The sequence below is a fragment of the Mixophyes fleayi genome, chromosome 3, assembly GCF_038048845.1.
Source record: "Mixophyes fleayi isolate aMixFle1 chromosome 3, aMixFle1.hap1, whole genome shotgun sequence".
In the NCBI taxonomy this organism is placed as follows: Eukaryota; Metazoa; Chordata; class Amphibia; order Anura; family Limnodynastidae; genus Mixophyes; species Mixophyes fleayi.
This window is the reverse complement of record NC_134404.1, coordinates 263,762,173-263,783,837: the sequence shown is the minus strand read 5'-3', so window position 1 is coordinate 263,783,837 and position 21,665 is coordinate 263,762,173. Positions and strand designations below refer to the sequence as shown.

General features: G+C 38.4%; 1 protein-coding gene across 2 annotated transcripts in view; it reads right to left on the bottom strand.

Annotated features, from left to right (window-relative positions):
- SMYD3 (SET and MYND domain containing 3) overlaps positions 1-21,665 on the bottom strand; it is a 636,859-nt gene that overhangs the window by 98,027 nt on the left and 517,167 nt on the right. For both annotated transcript variants that reach the window (XM_075203549.1, XM_075203551.1), the window contains exon 9: positions 3,155-3,242. In XM_075203549.1, the coding sequence (XP_075059650.1) occupies positions 3,155-3,242 (88 nt within the window). The remainder of the gene's footprint in view (positions 1-3,154; positions 3,243-21,665) is intronic.

Here is a 21,665-nt window from a genome sequence, read left to right as displayed (position 1 = left end):
AGAAAAAAAAGGCTGTTATTTTATATATTTAGTATTGTTATCCATGGTGTTAATTACTCAAGGCGGTTGTTACACAAAATAAAGAAAGGTGTATATTTTTGCCAGGTCCAGCCATCTGTCGCTCCACAGGAAGTATTCTGTCTTCAAGCATACATTAGGATGGCATGGCTAGCCATCAATTATATAGGGCCTCTCTCTGCATAGTGCTGGCCTACGCATACTTGCTTGCAAGAACAGACACATTGCACCGGATGGAAAATACATTTATATATTTAAATGCTCTATTTTGCAGTCGAAAAACCCCTCTTCTACATAGGCACAATTGCACATCATCTACTAAGGTCAAGTGTTACCTGTTGGATAAGTGTATTTGTGAGATTTGAGATTCTTATCAGCAGGATTTTTCTCCTTGTCTAGTAATATTACAGCAAACTCCCCCTGGGCTAACGGATTATCAGACCCCCACCAGCTAAAGGAGTGAGCACTTTTGTTGATGGAGACAGTGCAGCAGGTGTTAAGTTACTGTCAGTTAAGTCTCGGTGCAGATGTTAAATGACACAAAGATAAAGCCAAGTGCTCAATGTTCCCTCCGGCTGGATCCTTGTTTTACAATCCGAGCTTACATAAATAATTTTGACAGCTTTAAGCTGCAATTCCTGGTGCAAAAAAGAATGAATGAATGAAAATGTAAAACCTCCAGTATTCAAATATTTATGGAAAAAACTGAAGAATAAATTGTGAGCTATAATGGTTTACAGACCTAGTTCAACTTAATACAGGATTGTCCAAACCACGGCCCGCGGGCCGTATTCAAACTTCATTTCCAAGTAACGCTAACTTCATTTCCAAGTAAGTAGTCTATTTCCAAGTAAGTTTAATATGTTAACTATGTTTCCTATGGTTTTTTAGATGACCAGCTATCGTTAGTGTATTTTATGTGCGGCCCAAACCAACTCGTCGTCTTCCAATGTGGCCCAGGGAAGCTAAAAGGTTGGACAACCCTTACTTAATAGATTAGAACTCACTTACTAACATTGCATTTAGTTCATGCAACAAATAAGACTCTTATACTAATACTCTTGACTTCTGACCAGCACTACACAGAATTGTTTGCTGTAACTCAGTACAAATTTTACACCTAATTGCATAAGTATATCAGCTTATATTAGGCCTTCAATTTAACATTATCTTGGCTTACACACTTAAATCCAGTAATGGTTTGATAATAAAAGAAAGACCAAATTCAGAAAACAAGTTGGGAGTAGTATATGCAGCGAGTAATGGGGCAACTCTCTCCACAATGGGCTATGCTTACCATATTGACCTCCAGAATGGGCTCTGCTTAGGGTACTTGTATAACCACAATGGGCTCCGATAAGTTTTCTGGTCACCACAATGGTTTCTAACTTTACTTTAAATACTTGTTACCAGAATGAGCGCTGATTTACATACTTGTCATGGGAATGGACTCTGCTTGTACACCAGTGACTAGATGATGATCTTCAAAGTGTAATACTAATTAGAAAGGGCTGCATATTATTTGATTATAGAGCTTTGAGATTGCAAATTTTTATACATTTCGCTGACTGCAAACCCACTCCCACAATGTGCCAAACCATGTCCACAACCAGAGGGGTAGTTTTGGGGTGTTGCATATCTCCCTAATTTCTTCAACTTTAGGTTGACGCCTCTAACTGATTAATTGTATATATGACTCCTCAGTGATTGGCCTTATCTGTGGTCACTGACTAACTGTAGACTAAGCTTACAACAATTTGGGTGCAACTAATACAGTGCGTAGACGGAGCTTTACGTATTTCCTGTGAGTTCTGCCCATACTTTACTTGTTAAGTGATTAAACTGTGGACTGCTTCCTCTGAGAACTGGATACAGTGTTTGCGCCAGTCGTCATGTGTACAAATATGTATAATTATGGCCAATGATATTTGTCAACGTTATTAGTAGATGCTAGATTTTCCTATAATGTAATGAAGTATCATATACAGGAGAGAATAGTGGATTTTCCATATAAATTGTAACATGTCCACATCCGTTGTTTACCCATTTAAAAATCTAATGGGAATCTTCTTTGCAGCAGTAGTCCAAATGAAAATGACATATAAGTAATTACATAGCCACAATGCTAATGAATTGGTAGGAGAGGTTAATGAACAAACAGCCAATCAAAAGCAGCTAGTGCTATTGGTGGTCATCAACTTTAGAATCTTCGAGTAATTGCAAAAGATACACAGATACCCCCAGGCACATCTGAAGATGTGTCCATGTCTAATTATGTTACGTGTACGTGAACACGTCCTTAATGTACTCAGCTTATACTTGCCTGTCCTGCTCACCCTGTTCCACCTCTGTAGGCACAAGGGGACTTAAGCCCAAGATATGCAAAAATCTAGATATAGAGGACAGTATAAAAATGTGAATATTACACAAAAACATTGTCCTATGTCCAACTCAAATGAGGCCCTAGAGCAACATTTATATAGCAGTGCAGAGAGAAAACTGTGTAAAAATCCCACAGCGCGTGTTTCATTAGGGCTATATGATCTTTATAATTGTGCCTACTTTCTGTTTTTTTTAATCCTTCTGCAGTGGTGATACCAATGATGTAAAAAGTAGACATGGCTTCATCATTATTATACAACAATTTATTTAGAATGTACCTATGATGTTTGTGCTGGAATTTTCAAGCAGAAATCTCAGGCAAAATGACTGCCTGCACTCCAGCTTGTGTAGAAGCTGTGCAATGAGGTGTTTGCTGAGGGTAGTGTTTTTTTACTCTCTGTTTTCCTTACTGTTTTCTTCTCTTACATCCATATAGCACATTGCATTGTTTCAGGCTTGTCTGCACATCTTTTTCATATTCCAGAACACACACAATTATTATTATATCTTATTCTTACCTTTATTTCTATAGCACCAACATATTACACAGTGCTTAACCTATCAGTATGTTTTTGGACAGTGGGAGCAGACCAGAGCACCAGGAGGAAACCTATTCAAGCACACAATTTCATCAGCCTAGCTAGTTTTATAAATGATTCTCAGTAAGATGAGATGATACTGATCAGCAACAGAGCTCAGATCCATTTGTCTAGTTTTTATTTAATGCCCCTACAGGTGTACATGGAAAGGATACTGTCCTGGGAACGCAGCTCCTCCAGTGTTGTAAATAAACGTTCCATCTCCTTTGAAGCATCTTCATCCCCAGCCAGCATGTCTTCATCCTGCTCCAACACAAACATGTATTATAAGAACAAGTATGTTTATTGGCAGAAACTGAAAGGAGTTCCACACATGCCTGTAGTCTTTGGGGAACGAGGAGATCATAGATATTTTCAATTGAAAAATATGAAGCAATTCATACAGTGACCCATCCGTCAATCTGTTATAATAATATACTGTACTTTCTGGCCAATATTTAATATAATCAACAGAATAAAATTAAGTATGTAAGTTAAGTATGAGGTGGATTTCTAATTGGGTCTTATGGGTGATTATGCAGTTTAAAGTCACTTAAAATCATGAAAATTACAGAAATAACGTATAACAATTAATAATAATGGATTTGGAAAACATCTTATATATACACAAGACCAAACATTATATAAATATACATATACACACACATATACACACACATATTATATATATATATATATATATATATATATATATATATATATATACACACACACATATTATATATATATATATATATCTATATATATCGATATAGATATATATATATATATATATATACATATACACACACATATTTTATATATATATAGTGTATGTATATATATATATATATATATATATACATATATATATATATATATATATTATTATTATTAATATTTATTTATAAGGCACCACAAGGCATCCGCATATATATATATATATATATATATATATATATATATATATATATCTCATAATCATCATCACCATTTATTTATATAGCGCCACTAATTCTGCAGCGCTGTACAAAGAACTCATCCACATCAGTCCCTGCCCCATTGGAGCTTACAATCTAAATTTCCTAACATACACACTCAGGCAGACAGAGACAGAGAGACTAGAGTCAATTTGATAGCAGCCAATTAACCTACTAGTATGTTTTTGGCGTGTGGGAGGAAACCGGAGCACCCGAGGGAATATATATGTATACATATATATATATATATATATATATATATATATATATATATATATACATATATATATTTACACATATATATATATATATATACATATACACACACACATATATACACACATCGATCAGCCGCAACATTAAAAACACCGACAAGTGAAGCAAGTACTGTTGATTATCTCCTTGCAATAGCACCTGTCAAGCAGGGGGATACATTAGGCAGCAAGTGAATAGTCAGTTCTTGCTGTTGATGTGTTGGGGGCAGTAAAAATGGACAAGCGCAAATATCTGTCCGACTTTGACAAGGGCCAAATTGTGATGGCTGGACGACTGATACCATCTCCAAAACTGCAGGTCTTGTGGGGTGTTCCCAGTATGCAGTGGTTAGTACCTACCAAAGGTGGTCCAAGGAAGGACAACCGGTAAATGAAAGCTAGCGTGTCTGGTCCAATCCCACAGAAGAACTACTGTAGCACAAATTGATGAAAAAGTTAATGCTGGCTATATATATATATATATTCATTACTTCAGACCCTTTGCACCTGATTAATTACGTTTTTTCTTGTTTAGCTGCTGTGGGACCCACAGGGCACCCATGTGTATATGTGAGTTTTTCACCTGTAGGAGAACATGGCGGGGGCCTTACAAAATTTTGCTATGAGGCCCACAATTGTCTAGTTATGCAGATCTTACAGCAGGAACATTCAGCCGGACCCCTGTTACAGAAGTTACTGCACATGTGAAGCACATTTTTACATATAAACTCGTTAAGCAAATTGAGCTCTGTAATTAGAAAATGTATGTTGCTTATTAGTATTTTAAACATTTAAAATACCAAAAAACAATGAACCAGAATTTAACCAATCCCGACGTTCATCTTTGAGTAGTTCTCTGCATTTTAGTTTTTAATGATAGCTACCTCCAAAGGTACTGAATGGTGCTTAAATCAAGTTACTGTAATTCAAATGAATGGTTGTGATAATAGCTCATCACACTTAAGTGAAGAAAAAACCCTGTAATTTGGAAAATGAGAGGATCTCAGTGTGTGGCCAATCTAAATGTTACAATTCCTTCTAATAGTACATTTCTAACAATGTAGCACACATTTACAAATTACTCTACAGCAAGTTTTACAGAAAATGTAATTTAATAAAAACAAATATGTAAAACTAAATTGAATTTCCTTTGACTATTTTGTCTCCACAAAAGAATAAAAGAATAAAAAAAACAGTCATTCAGCACATTGAAGACCAGGGGTAATCACTACCTCTGAGCCGTTAATGACTAAAAGCATTTTATACCAAAACTCACATTTTTTCCACACTGAACTTTTTATTTGTTATTTATGATTCACTTTTTTTTTTTTAGAATCAAACTCTCCTGGGAAGCATTGTTGGGAAAGAAAAAATATTTTAAATGGATTATGCTGTAAAGACAAATTGGTGAAACTATGGGATACATTTACCAGCTTTGATCATTTTCATTGGAATATAGAAACACACACACAGAATGGCGCACTATTGGACTGATTCAATCTATGTCTTGCCCCAATTAATTGTAGAGATGATATGATTTTTAGTGATGTGTTTATGAGATTGAATATTATTCTACTGATGTTTACACCATAGAATTAAGTATTAATAAATTTATTTTTATCTGCAAATTTAAATGCTTACCAATTTTCCTTGTTTGTACGTTGGTAATTTTCATCCAACTTTTATTTAGCTGCTCTCTACAGCCATTAACATGTATGGGACTCATTATTATCATTTTATTTATATAGCGACAATTATATCATGCAGCGCTGTGAAGAAAATTTGTACTTATTCCCATCAGTCACTGTCCAAGTGGAGCTTACAGTCTAAGGGAGGGAATTGAATTGTCCACTGTGTACCTCTGGAGCGTTCACAAGGGCACCCCGTGGCAATGTAACATTGTGGTTTTCTCTTCACACCCCAATGTGATGATGGGGTACCATAGTACCCGGAAATGTGCTCAGTTGAACATTGCGGTAATATAGCTGGTATCATTTACACCAGCAGTGATGTAGCTGGTATCATTTGCACCAGCTACAGGGAAGGTGTAAGTGCCGATTGATAGTGATGACAGACATGTATGCAAGCCACAACATGTGTTTGAAATTAGAAGAAACTGTATTTAAATATACAGTACACATTGAGAACATTCCAATAAATGTATTTTATGGGGTAAAAAAATAGGATTTTTTTTTTTTTAATGTCTGTTTCTTAATGATTATATCATTAACAGGTAACAATAATTGAATATTTTTTTATCTGTGTGTTCTGCTGGGACTTTAAATTGCATATATGCCTAGTTTGTATCCTCCAGTGTGCCGTATCTGTCTGCATACGGCAAGTGCCGTATAGGTAAGACATACTTATACCCGAATTCAACAGGAGACATTTCTTCAGATCCGCTAGCAGTTGAATACAGGCCTACAGGCATTCAAATTGCATGCATTCTTTTATAAAAGCAAATTATCTTAGTTTTGAATCAGGCCCACAATGTATGTTTTGTATATAACCATTGTTATTTTCTATTTAGCAGCTGGTACAAAATGTTTTCTGACAGAGGGCTCCACAAACCTACATGTCCTAACTCCAGTATACGGTTATAAAGACCAGGCCTGTCATATGTTAAGTACCTCCGCAGTAGGGGACAACCAGTAACAGGAAAAAAGGCAGACCCTGGTTAAAATAGGAAGACAGAAGCTTCATCTTAAAAATGAACTCACATTAGTAGGAGCTTGTCTAACATAATATTTTCTATGTTTATTTTACCAAAATGTAACTACCGTATTTCCCCATGTATAAGACACACCTTTTTCCCAAAATTTTTGGGTCTAAAAAGTGGGTGCGTCCTATACAGTGCCAGCGCTATTTACCTCCCTCCAGAATGAAGAAGAAGAAGACTCCTGTTGGACTGGCACCACATACTACCCCCACCCACAGTGGAATAACGGGACAATGATCCCACCACTCTCCGCCTGCTGTGACGCGGATCCGGTACCGAAGAGTACCTAATACACCCTATAAATACTAATCAATCTAACCGTTTTCTCTCCCTGCACCTTTTTGGGTCTCCGCGGTGTGTTGATCACGGGGCCTGAGCGCTGATTGCGGTGTGAGGATAAGAGAGAGGAGTTGCCGCCCCGTCACTGCCACCTCACAAGGGATTTACATGGCCGGGGTCCTACACGGGGGTGTCCGCTCTGCCGCCTGCAATTCGTCCAAGACAAATATGAGCGTTCACCCACCCCGGTACTTGTATCCGCAGAATCGATCAGCTCACTCTGTGAACAAACTCCTTTTTTGTTTCCTAGTTTCAGTATTCTAAAAGAACAAAGGTCCCTCAGGTGCCTCCCGCTCGGTATGTTCAGCGAGGGAGAGCTTTGCACTGCCTACACAAGATGCTAATGAGTTTGGGAAGGTGAGCTTACAAAACACAGCAACTCTCGGGAATAGCTTGAGTTCAATAACTTTGTGTAATACAACTTTTTTCAAATTTTGGGCCCCAAAATTAAGGTGCGTCCTATACATGGGTGCGTCTTATACATGGGGAAATACGGTATTTTGAATCCATTATGGTTACAACAACCATTCACTGTCACCTGCCATCTCTGTTCCTCCTTTGGTGATCCCCACTGCCTCCTTGGTGACAGCAGCTGCCGCCACACATGGCGTACATAGGTTCCGGCTCTGTTTCCAGCAGCGAGCATGATACCAAAGTCAGGCACCAGGGTACTCACACCTACTCCAAGTTGGTTAGTGAATCACCAAAGTGCCCATGAAGCATGAAAGAGAAAGCTTCTCCACAGCCAGAAAAGGATGGAGGTTCAGTTATTAGAACTGGTAAAGGACAGTTATGCAGGACGGCTGTTGGCTACTTTAAAGTATTTACAGTGACTGGTTCTTGTTTCATGTGTCCACCTTCTGCTGTCTCTCATCGTTTCACCCATGACGCACCCACGATAACTGCGCAGAAGTGCCATCCACCAAGGACTGCTTTATTATTGGCAGATAAAAATGCTGCTACCGTGTAATAACAACACACACTTTCCCACTCAGTTGTTACAATTGTTATTCTGCTTTTTATGTATCAGGTGTTCCCCCTCCTACACTAACTAAAAACTACTTCACTGGCAGCCTAATGCAGACTTACCTTGAAAAGATAAGCAAACGCCATAATTAGGTGGTGTTAGTTTTAATGGCGTCAGATTGCAATCTCCATATAGGTCTATGGGAATTGCAGTGACCAACATAGAATGGGTTAAGGTAGGAGAAATTTCTGATTTTTAATGCTTTACACCCTTAATAAATTGAACGAAAAGCTGTGATATGGCAGCGGCTGAGGGTTCATGCACTTGGTCATTTAAAATACTTTGAGCAATTGAGAATTGAGTTTGAACTACCCCAATCCCATTTTTTCGCTATTTGCAACTTAGGCATGCCCTAACGTCTCAGTTTGGTGGGAACATGCTTCAAATAGTGGACTCCCCCTTGAAAAACCTGATTCACATGGTGGGCTCGCCCTGGACAATATCTGTGTTTTATGCTAACCTGTTACCACAGTTGTCATCCTCTTAGAGCCAATTGTAAGAATGATCTGGGAGCTATTTCTGATGAGTATTGGAGTATCATGACTAGTAGCACTAGAAAAGCCACCTCGTGCTTAAGATTCCAACAGGTGCATTTTTATATTTTCCATAGAGTATATTTTACTCCCACTAGATTAAATAAACTGGGACATCGTAAAAATTACCTTTGTCCCAAGTGCAATGCTCCCTCAAGTACCTTTTGGCATATGATTTTGATGTGTGTTCTATGGTGCAAACCTTCTGGAACGCGGGTCGTGCAGTGGTGTATTTCATCAACAATAGAAGTTACTTTAATACGATAGTGTTTATACATATATTCAATTTAACCTCACTTACTAAGGTGATCAAAGCATAGAAATGGTCAACACCTGAGGCTCTTGGTTGTCCAAAATGGATTGCTCTGGTGAATGACGTTTGTTAACACAAAAGATTCATGTACGAGAGTAGAGAGGCTCTCTATAAATATCATTAGATTTGGCATCCCTGGTATAAATCACAATTTATTAACCATTCTCATCAAGGCGATTAGGAGGTGGGGAGGATGAGATGGGAGCCAGTTATAATGACCCCTTCATTGATTCTTCACACTACTCTTGTTGGGTATGCCAGCCCTCTGCGGCACTCTAATGCTGATTTGCAGCCTTTCTGTGATGTCACTGTGCTGATTACTATTACGTTGCAAATCTGTTGAGTTTATATATATATATATATATATATATATATATATATATATATATATATATATATATATGTATGGAATTTTACCTTTTCAAAGCAGGTGACTTGCCTGCTTATAGCTTTTATGGGTTGTTGCATAAGAAAGTTCTCACTTCCTGATTATGTCTTAGTCAGATTAGCTATGTTTAGTTAGATTCAAAATGTACGTGTTCTGTATTTCTAAAATAACTAAAAATACTTTATCGAAAAAAAGAAAAGCTGTGATGACCATTTTTGGCTAATCACAGCTAAATAAATAGACTCCTTAAAGAATAACAACTAATTTATATATTTTACCATAATTTGTGAGAACATTTTTATTGTGTTAATTCTTAATTTGTTAATGTGCCACAGCACAGGCTAGAAAAATTATCACATTTCAAAACTAAAATTCTAAATTGTAGAGAAGATTACTGTACTAGCCCTTTTTTGTTTCCCCAAAATATTTTTTTCACAAATTGGTTGTGTATATGAGACTATTAAATGACATCACAGATTAAGATGAAAATCACAACACTTCCTGCAAATCATGAACACAGGTTAGGTAGAAAGTCAGTTTTCCGCATGTTATTTTTTGGTCAATTTAAATGTATTATTCCCAAATGAATTAATTAAACTGGATTATGCTGTCTAAAGATCCTCAGATATATCATACTGTTGGCATAATTTATGTTTTTATGCATCAAGCGACATCTGTCAAAAATGAGGAGATATCTTAACAGATGAGAGGAACCCAGGAATCAGATTGCTTTAATTAACATAAGTTTAATGCTAGTGAGGTCTTAAATTTATCGTTCACTGATGCATTCCTAAACAGATGCTTCTGACGGTGTATGAATACACCAATACACCAGGGAAGGCGGGGCCTGTAGGAGAATCTATCTTCAGGTCTGCTTAACTTAAGGTCCCTACTCTATAGTTTATCTCCTGGAGGACCAGAGACAGCCTGCCAATCAAGTACCTTACTAAAAACTGCTGCTCTATGGTACCCAATCCTGTTCTTGTACTCCCTTTCTAGCCACTAGTAAAAAAAATGCCAGTGAAGAAAACAAAACTGATAAATAGAAGTGGCCTGGAGGGAACAGGGGCCTGATTCATTAAGGATCTTAACTTAAGAAACTTCTTATTTCAGTCTCCTGGACAAAACCATGTTACAATGCAAGGGGTGCAAATTAGTTTTCTGTTTTGCACATAAGTTAAATACTGCCTGTTTTTTCATGTAGCACACAAATATCAACTTTAAATTTCAGTGTACAAATGAGCTATCAAGTGACACTCAGTGAAACAGTACATTGGCTGGGGCATGATAAGGAAAGTAATGTCATTATACACATTGCCCCACCCACTTGATGATGCAAATGGTATTATTAAGTCACGCCCACCTCCTCTTTTCATACCACCCTCTGCTTCTCCCGGAGGAGAGATATGAAAAGTAGGCAGGTATGCAGCAGATATTCCTGCTGCAGGCCTATGACCCGTTTGCTAACTTATATGGAGGAAAAGAACATAATGGACTTATATGACAATGAAAAATCCACCTCTGTAGTCCTTGGGCAAGGTTCCATGTACTATAGTAAATTCAGCTATGCAGGCAAAGGATATTGGAGGAAACACATAATAAAAATTCAATATTTGAAGCACAGCTTCACAATTTAACTTTAAGGCTTTATTTATCAAATGAGGCACATGCCTAGGTCAGCACTGTTCAGTGGGTGGCACAGCACTGTTACAATAATCATAATCATCATTTATTTATATAGCAATAATAGAGAATGGTGAGTTCGACAGAGGAGCATAAGCATGTGGGTGAAAAGTCAGTAATTTATACTGCATTATCTTGCAATGCACATGGTATTGTCAACCCAATGCACAGCTCTGATTGAGCACCACAATAATAGAACTCTCATTTGCATAGTTAAATCCGCTCAGTTTTTATTGTAATAATGCACTGCAATGCAACGTAATAACTGCTATGCCTTTCCTTATTAGCGTGAAATGATGGAGGGCTGTATTAATTAATGTTGAGCTTTGGTGTAGTTGTAAGCAATCTACGAGCTTAATGTGGGCTTTACTACTTATCGTACTCCGGTCAATAGTTCCTCAATAGAAAAATGCACAGGATACAGTTTTATGTGACTTGCAAATATAATCTCCGTACAGAAATCATGAGACTGAAAACCAGAACCATATGAAAATGATTTTGAAACTAAGGTATATAATTGCTCTGACAAGAGAAGAAAGGGTCAGTTTTGGGACAAAAGTTCAGCAGACTGTAGATTTTGTAAGCTGTAGGGAAAGAAAGGTTTATCATTACAAGACATTAGCCTTCAAGTGAACTTGCCATACAGAAGTCTTTTGTATGCATTTAACACAGCAAACATTATTATTAGAAGTGTTGATAAAGCCTTATGCAAACTCTGTCCTCTCTTCCTGGACACATATTAGAGATATAGCAGAACCCAAATGTTAAGGCAATTTACAATTGCAACTATACATAAGATGGTGCCAATCAGATATGGATGAAACATAATATGTTCACACTGGGGGGTATTTATAACAAGGTGCTAATCTGCAAAAAGCCACAGACATTGGCTTTCACTGTCTAACGCACCACAGTACGGTGTAATTAACTATTACAATAATATAATCTAGATTTTATTTTTAAATCCTCACCAGATAGATGTAAAGTGATAATATCCAACTTTTGAATTGTCAAAATTTTAACACAATTTCAAGGAAAACTTAGCTATTGGTATGCAACATAGTGTTTCAGACACAGAACCATTATGCATTAGTTAGAGACTTATCTAGACACACGTGGTCTTCTTAGCAAGCTTTTGATGGGTTTCCCAAAGTTTCTAAGGAGGAACACACTCTCTCCCCTCGCATCCTCAAACCTCCTTACTGGGCGCACTGCCTGCCTCCGCAGAGATAACTTCCGCTCTTAGCAAAATAACACTACAGTCTGGCACAGACAACTTACAGGGTTTAATGGAAACACCTCACCAGTATTCTAGCCACTCTTAGGAACTGCTGTCTATCCATTCAAGCTTCTCCCCTCCTCTCCTTTGAGGCTAACAGCAAGGTAGTGGTCTTGAGTCACTGTCACTCCACTTTTGGTGGACACACAGCTTCACAATACCTGGAGAGGTAGATCAGGGCAAAGGCAGTACTCCAGGGACCTATTGTCCCTTTACTGTCAGGGTAGAGACCAGAGCCTCAATGCCAGCCTGACTTCAGCTGTCACTGGGTAATAAATAACTATTGCTGTTCTCTGGAGTTGGTGTTTAAAGGCAGAAATGACCATCCTTGGAGTTTCAGGACTTGCCTGATTGGTCCTTTTCTGTGTTTACCTTTTCACAGATAGCAGATGATTTGCTCTTGATACAATTAGGGACAGGTATTGTTCTGTGGCTATACAGCAGAAGTTGTTTAAACAAGTAAGGTTACAATCCAGAGACATTACATTTAAATATATAATGTAGTCATCTATCTGTTGACCTTTCCCTATGCTAGCACACACAGACACACAGCCAAACAAAGACAAGAGACCCCACCTGATGTGATGTACATTCATACAGGACTGGTGGACAATAATCCCTTTGCCTAGGCTGAGACAATGGACTAGTTTGCAAGATAAGAAAACCATGCTGACAGACATTTTAATTACTTACAAATAGAATATATACAAGTTTAATTATGACTGACAAATAGGGGAACCAGAGGGCTAGAAAAAGTAAATGTTTTTATAGTCCCCACGAGGTGCAGACTGGTTAAGGTGATATTAATACCTCGTTTCACCACATGGGGCTACAAATGTCTTGCAATATTGGCAGTTACAGAGCAGGGAGATTGTTACTTGATACCAGACCATACAAATGGCAGCAGGGACCAAAGCAGCACAAGTGGCAACTACATGGATCCTTGCAGCTGAGGAGACTGCCCCATATCAGCTACTGCCCCTTCTACCCTGGTAGTCAGGGTCAAGCTGGGCTGGGGGGCATATGTCCACTGGGCTGGTCCCATAGTGGGCTACCTTGGGCTGGGTAACTGTGCCACCTGCCTAATAGGCTGTTCCCAATAGGCTGCTAAGTGGAGTCTTGCCCTCTGGGCTACAATTTGCCAGCCCCCCCTGCTGTTAGTTATGTAGATATTCAAGGAGGTGCTGTGGTATGACTGCTCTATGGGGCCTACACTTATCATTGTGAAAAAAATATTGATAAAAACTTACTCTTCACCATGATTTATTAATATTTTCCCACCATGGCAGTTGAGCTATACTCAGCTAAATTACTTATCGCCTTGGAGGCCCCTATTCTGCTCTAGTGAGCATGCCCGGGGATATGCTTTGATCTAGAAGGCAGGTTTAAGCTTCCAGGTCCACTGCTATTAGAAAAAAAGTTAATAAATGCTTTTTTTTTTTCGTTAAAACAAGCATAAAAAAATGAAAGCAATAAAAATAATGCATAAAAATATAGCGTTAGATATAATGTATAAGCGATACTATATGTACCAAATAGCCACATCCATTATAAACAGATTTGCCCTGAGATGGTGTTAACAGAAATGCATTGACATTAATGGAACTAGACGAGCATTTGCTGCTCAGCCAATTACGAGTGGCTTTCCCATGCTGCCTTGTTCACTGGCTGAGTGGGTATTGACCCTACCAACAATTCAGTTCATTGTCAATCAGTGGGGCTCCGTAAAGAGCATTTATAGTTGTCTAATAACATTTTTTATTTTATTTCCAATTGGACTACATTGATGATGAAGATTCCCTTTAGAGTACTTCAAGCAAGAAGATTTTCTAGTCTAATAAAGTGGTGAAAGAGGGGTTTTATTGCCCAAAAATTTATTTTATTCCTATGGGAGTCTTTTTTTTTTGCATTTAAGCTATTGCAGAACTGTAAAGCGATGTGTAATATGAAGGTGCTATATAATAACAGTTAATAAATAACTACATGGGTTTTGTCATTCTAGTTTTTCTTTTACGAAGAAAATATATATGGAAGAGATGCAGACATAAACATTCAAACAGCTTGGTCCTAGGAAGAATATGGCGATAGTGACTGCATCTTTGCTCCAGCCATATCTTTCAGCCAGATGAAGCTTGCCCATTCATTTCAGTGGGGTTTCTAGTGCAAAATGACATCTGGTGGTAGAAACTGGTATTACATGTAAATAAATGCAATATGTTTCCATAAACAACATGGATTGTTGCATAAATAGCAGTGTGATGCATCACTTGTTATATCTATATTAGTGTGCAGAATACTCACCCATGGGACATGACTTGACTACTGTCAAAAAACAATTCTACTGTGTACTATAATGGACCACTAAATTACAGCTAACATACTTAACCAGATATACTACCTGGCCAAATTTCTTTTGGGTTGGTGCAAAGTTTCATGTAAAAAAATCTTCTCAGGAAAAGATTTTTTTCCCAGAGTAGATTTATGTGTAAAGAGAAAAAAGCAGAGGGCCAAGAATAGAGCCTTGAGAAATCCCAACAGATAGAGGGAGGGAGGAGAGGATGTGTCAGTAGTAGACACTGAATCAGCATTCAGAAATGTAGGAGGTGAACCATACAAGAAAAGTATGGTGAAGGCTGATGGAGTGAAGAGCGTGGAAGAGAAGAGGGTGGCCATGAGTAAATCAGACTGGCCATGTGCAGATCATTGGTAACTTTAGTGAGTAGAGTCTTAATGACATGTATAGGCAAAAGCCCAATTGTAGAGAGATGAGAAGAGAGTATGTGGAAATAAAGTGTGCCAGGGGATTGTAGCAAGCTGCTCAAAGAGTTTGGAAGTAAAGAAGAGGAGGGAAATGGGGTGGTAGCTGGAGAAAAAGGTAGGGTTAAAAGATGACTTCTTGAGGATATGAGAAATGAGCGCATGTTTGAAGATGGAAGGGGAGGAGTCAGTGTAGAGGGACAGGTTCAGGAGGTGAGCTAGGTGTAGGCAAGCATTGTGGAGGTGGGGGAGGAGGAGTTGGATGAAACGAAATGGAGAGGACATGTTGAGGGATAAACAGTGACCGAAGTGGAAAGTTAGAAACGGTGGTATGGAAATTGCAAGTGAATTGACTTTGATCATTTTAAAATGAAGGCTATAGGAGAAGTGGTGATATGGCATACCACAATATTACCACATACCACAATATATCAGGCAATTTCGACTACTGGGGGTAAGAAGAGAGAAGTGTGAAAACCCTGTTTTCAGTAAATGAAGTGAAAAAAAAACTGAGGATGGGTATGTGAGTGGATGAGAAAATGGGTGTGGGGTGATGGGTCAGGCTGGCATTAGGACACATTGTAAAACACATTATTACAAAGAAATAATTCTAAAGCACTATGTAAAAAAGAAACCTTCCTGCTCATTGTAGATTTAATCTATGTCAGCTATTCTGCATGTTTTCAGTTACATGGGGATGGAAATCATTAGTGCTGTAACTGTCCTTTAATATGGATAAAGCCATGTTTACAGTCCAGGTTTAACATATGGGAATGAATAAAGGTAGGATTTTATGGAGGGGAAATAATTAGCAATGCAATCACTAATACATAACAGAATTCATTTATTGTACCAAATCTTCCATACTACAGCATGAAATAATATATGCTTAGGCGGTTCACCCTCCTTTTCAGTTTTTATGCCAATGATTCTTTTTAAATATGTAGTTGATATTCATCCTCACAAATATCCCTTTATCTGAACTCGACATTTTAGATGAAACTGGTTTTCCTATAGCAGGAATCTCAGGAAGGAGTTAAAAAAAATAAGTTACACTCTTAATTACAGATCAAACATCTGCTGTCTGACGCATGCCCCCAGCACTGATGGGTACAGTGCAGGAGAATGTGCGCAGAGTGCCACAGAGTACTAGCATACCTAGCGACCTCTCTTTACAAGGGTTCACATGAATTGATTGATAGAAGTGCTGATTGGGGATAAAGCAATAGAATAAATGCTTTAATATGTGATACTTATCATTTTACTTTCTATATATTATCTTACTATAGCAGAATGGATTCCTATATGTTTCCTGTTTGTAAAAAAAGGTAAATCCACATAGATAGGAAAACTAGTATTTCCAATTTGCAATACCCATATCGTAAATACAGTACTTTATAGATGCTGAGAAAGTCATTTTATTGCCTACTAAACAGCCAGCCACAGTTCTGTCATAGATGATAGATTACACTGCTGTCCCTTAGCTTGCAGAATTGCACAAGGCGAGTTGCACTGCTTATCCTTTTTGTCACTGATCCAGCAATTTATAAACCTCTGTATTCTAAATAGAAAACAACAAAACAGATGATAGTTTTTCGGCATAGATGCTAATCTATTCTGTGCTGATTGAAATACAATTAAGGAGTACCAATATATATTTATGCAATGTACTCTCAGTTGCTTAGAAGTCCTATGGCTGAATGTCATCAGTATTCTATACACTTTTCATGCAAACATTTGTTTAGATGTAATTGCTGTTGGACAGAGTTGTTGCCTCTGCAATCAGTCAAATTAGCCTGATAATTTGTTGTGCCAAGGCCTGCTGTAGCAGTTTCAGATTCAAATTCTTTGAATATAGTCTGGTGGGCAATGCACCCTAACATTTGAAAATGCATGAACTGAAGATTTATGCGTAGAACAAAAATTCTGACAGTAGATCTGCAAATAAAGGGTACAGCAGTGGGCATTGAGTGACTATGCTTGGGGATTTTCTGTATTTTTAGGTATTCATGTTCTACCCATTCACTGCACAGCATACTCTGCAAATGACCAGTATATCATATAGAGTTAATGAGTGGCATATCATACCAAGCAAATGACTGGCATATCATACTCAATATATTACATGACAAGCATACCGTACTCAACAAATTGTTGGCCTATCACAGCCAACAAATGACGCAGGTGCGCACTTGGGGTGGGGGATTCCGAGTGCACAGAGCCCTCCTCCCTGCCTGCACATGCACGCATCTCTTATTCTTTAACCTCTTGCTATATGTGCATGTGCAGCCATCTCCTTCACTGCAGAGAATATTGAGAGGCTTTGTGATGAGTTATTGAGTGTATGATTTTTGCATTGTGCTGCAATGTCTATGTGAGATAAGCTGCAGCCTGTATGTGTGACTGTGTGAAGCGCTGAAGAGTATATAGGGAGGCATTGTACGATATGCCGTTGTGTGTTTATAACAGCATGTGATGTACAAGGAATAGCGTGAAAGGTTGTGTGATGCACTGCAGAGTTTAAGCGCCATTATGTGATATGCTACAAAGTCTATGTCAGCCTGTATTGCACTACAGAGTATGTTAGTATTACTTTACATTGGTGCAGTGAGTGCGGATGTGCACTTAGGGGGTTGGGGGTGTTTTCCTTTGCCCCCAAAAAACCTTTGCTTTGTTTGGAAATCAAGCACTTTGAATCCTCCATCTTGAAATCCTGCATTTGCCCCTGTAACCAGCATGCACGCAAAGGACTACAGCAATATCAAGCATGATATAATTTTTGTTGACTTCACAATGCATCCCAATGTCCTTGTCCTAGGTCTAGCATGCAATCCCACTGCTTCACTAATACAATGTAGCCCTATAAGGTCTGTAAAACTCTCTATTCAGTTGATGCTTTTCTGCAGAAACAAATAAAATAAAATGCATTCCAGATCCAAACAGGTGTGTTTCATTTTAATGACTATGTGTACATAACCAATTGAATGTACACTAAAATATGTACACTCCTCGGGATAATAATGTAAACATAAGAAAACAGTTTAATTCCAAACTATACATATTAGTAATCATAGTTATTTAACATATAGGAGCTGTAATTGCTTCATAAATAAATGTAAAACACTGTAACAGGTACATAAGAGGGACTATAGAGGGTTTGGGTGCAGAAGAAAGAGTGTGTCAAGTGTATTTTATGTTTAATAAGCTGGCTAAATTTAGCTGTCTTCATTTGCATACACAGCTATAGCAGTCCTCAATTAATTCATAGCATAAAAATTAACCATGCATGTTTACAACCAAATTGTCCCAGCATTTTAACATGTAAAGACACCAAGAAGATCAAGTCGTGCGATTTAACCAATCGGTTAAGTAATAACACAATTTACTTGTCAATTTTTATGGACTGACACAGCAATCAACACTGTCTGTCATCCGGTTTGATGAAGGAATTAGCTGCAAGGTTATCTGAGGAAGGACAATCAAAATATTGCCATTTCAATTCTACACACCGATGTAGATTTTTTAAAGAATCAGTTCACTTCCAGAGGGGATATTAACCACACTGTGTGTTGCTTTGAAATGCACAGCAAAACCCTCAAGCTCGGAAGTAGTAAATGTAATGTTCCCCCTTGCATAATAATATGCAATTAAAGTCTGAACTACATGACTGATGAATTATTGCCTCTTGCAATTTCATAGAACAATTTAATTGCATTTTGATTTGTTCCAGTATTTCTTTTACAGTCTTTCATTTCATGGCATTTTGGGACTGGCGTTTATTGCATATTTTCTTGTCTAAAATTGCATTCTTTTTCTCCATTTAAGCTTGACTTACATGGGGCAACAAGATGATATCATTAAATGCTCAATAGCAGCACAAACAACAATGCACAAATTCTTCCCTGGTGGCCAGGAAAATATTTAAATGGTATAATTTGCTTATATTTGAAGTATTACACAATTCATTTGGTTTTAGCATTGCTTATAATGCTTTTCTGTACATTTGCCCTGCTTAACAGCAGTATCTATATTTTCATCTTGAACTTGTCAGTGGCCTTGGCAGCATTTTGATTTATTGCCATTATTACCGAAAGAGAGTATAGAAAATATTTATGCTAATCGGATAAGCGTTTTTGCCTAAGAAATGCTGCTGTGGTAGTTTAGTAATTAGCACAGGACAGAGGTCTCAAGTTCAAACCTCTCTGGGAGCAAATAGTTTGAATATATTAGTTAGAAACGAGGTCATAGCATTTTGCTAAACTTTACATAACTATTGATATATGTGTGACCTGATTATGAACAGCATATAATTTGTTATATATGAGATAGATAGATTATACTTGCCAACTCTCCCTGAATGTCAGGGAGACTCCCTGAAAAAGGGGTGATCTCCCTCGCTCCCTGAAGAGACTGGCATTCTCCCTGATTCTCCGCCAACCACTTCTTATGTCCTATGTCCATCTATTGATTCCTATGGAGGTGGCCATTTTCATGGAGACCAAGATTTAATTAAAGACTGACAGATAAGACAACATGACTTCAGTAATGGAGACAGAAATGTAAAAGACACTTCAGTCTCTAGAGATTCATTAATTGCTTTTCTTTAACCCATAGTTGCCTATTCTCCCGGAATGTCCAGGAGACTCCCGCATTTCTGGGAGACCTCCTGAGCTCCCGATAGAGCAGAGCAACCTCCTGGTTTTCACCCTCGCAATAGATAAGTGGCGGCGGCTGGGCTTAATGACACAAATATTGCATCATATTGGCCCCGCACTTTGCTGTAATTGGCCAAAATTGTGACACATGTTTAGGGGGCGGGGCCAAAATGATGCGATTTGTCAAGCCCTGCCCCCACACACCCACCTCCCACGGGAACTACCTGAAGCCAACGAGGAAAAGTTGGCAAGTATGAGATAGATAAATACAGAGATAGATAGATAGATAGATCGATAGATTTGATAGATAGATTTGATAGATAGATAGATAGATAGATAGATAGATAGATAGAGATAGATAGAAAGACAAACAGAAAAACAGAGAGACAAAAAGATAGATTAAACTTGCAGTTATTTCTTTCCCAACCAGAACGTATGTCCAAACGCTTATGTACAGCAGATATCTAGAATAGGGTAGGGGTCTTCTGGAAAAATATAAAATATTTGAAAACATTTTTACTTTTGTCTTCTCATTTACCCTTAACTAGGGAAAAGTGGGCTTTTGAATAAGAAGCTTAAATTCATTGATTACTTTCAAGGGGGCCTCTTGGTCACAGGTGGCACCATAATTGGGTCTTGGACTCCACATTGGACTCCTCGGGGACCCCCAAGTGCACCTCACACCACTCTCATAGGAAGGTAAGAAGAATACTACATGACCACCAGTTGTCAGATCCTTGGAGGTTTCAACAACCTTTTGTAAGAGACTACATATGTTATTCCCTGCCACAGATAGAATACTTAAGGATAGACTGCATTGTGATTAGCCATAGATATTTACATTTAGTTTCTGACAGTACTATTGGTCAAATTACATGGTCTAACCATGCTCCAATTCTTCTAAAAAATAACCCTTCCAGTCAATGGCCTTAGTATTAGCCCAAATTGACACAGTGGTAGGGGACCGCAACACACCTAGAAGATTTCAATATGGAAGTCTCACAAGTGTGGGCAGCACGGTGGCTTAGTGGTTAGCACCTCACCTCACAGCACTGGGGTGGGGTCATGAGTTCGATTCCCAACCATAGCCTTGTGTCACACTCCGTTCCCCGGGTATCTTCCTCGAGCCTCTAAACACTGACTATCACTTTAAATCTCTCTTCTTAGTACAGGCTGTCAGCCTTGTATCCATGATTAGTTCACCTGTGTGTTAGTCAGTTCTGCTATTGGTCAGCCTCCCTTTATAAGGCCCATCCTTTCATCCTTTCATTGCTGGTTCTTCAAGTCATACCTGACCTGATCCTGATGCCTCCTCTGTGTTCCACATCTCTGTGGTAATTGTGTTTCAACGCTGCTGGGTGTCTGGATTATGCTGATCTCTACACATCGGTTCTGCTTACCAGTGGTAATTGCTGTGATCAACATCCACTGCCTACTCGGCCTGCACTACTGACTACTACTGCGATGTTGTATCTGGACTCTGCTAATTGCTGTAGACCAGTTCCACTACTGTGGTAATTGTTATGATCAACGCCCGCTCTTCATCTTGTCTTCACCGCTGATTGCTGCTGTTTCGTTCCACGTCCTTGTGGTAAGCTGTGGCTCATCGTTGCTGTATGTTTCTGGACTTTGCTGTTCTCTGTGCACCAGTTCCACTACTTATGGTAATCACTGTTATCAACACCCGCTACCTATTCAACCTGCATTACTGACTACTGCTGCCTTGTTCCATTATCCTGTGGTGAGCTGTGGCCCATCGT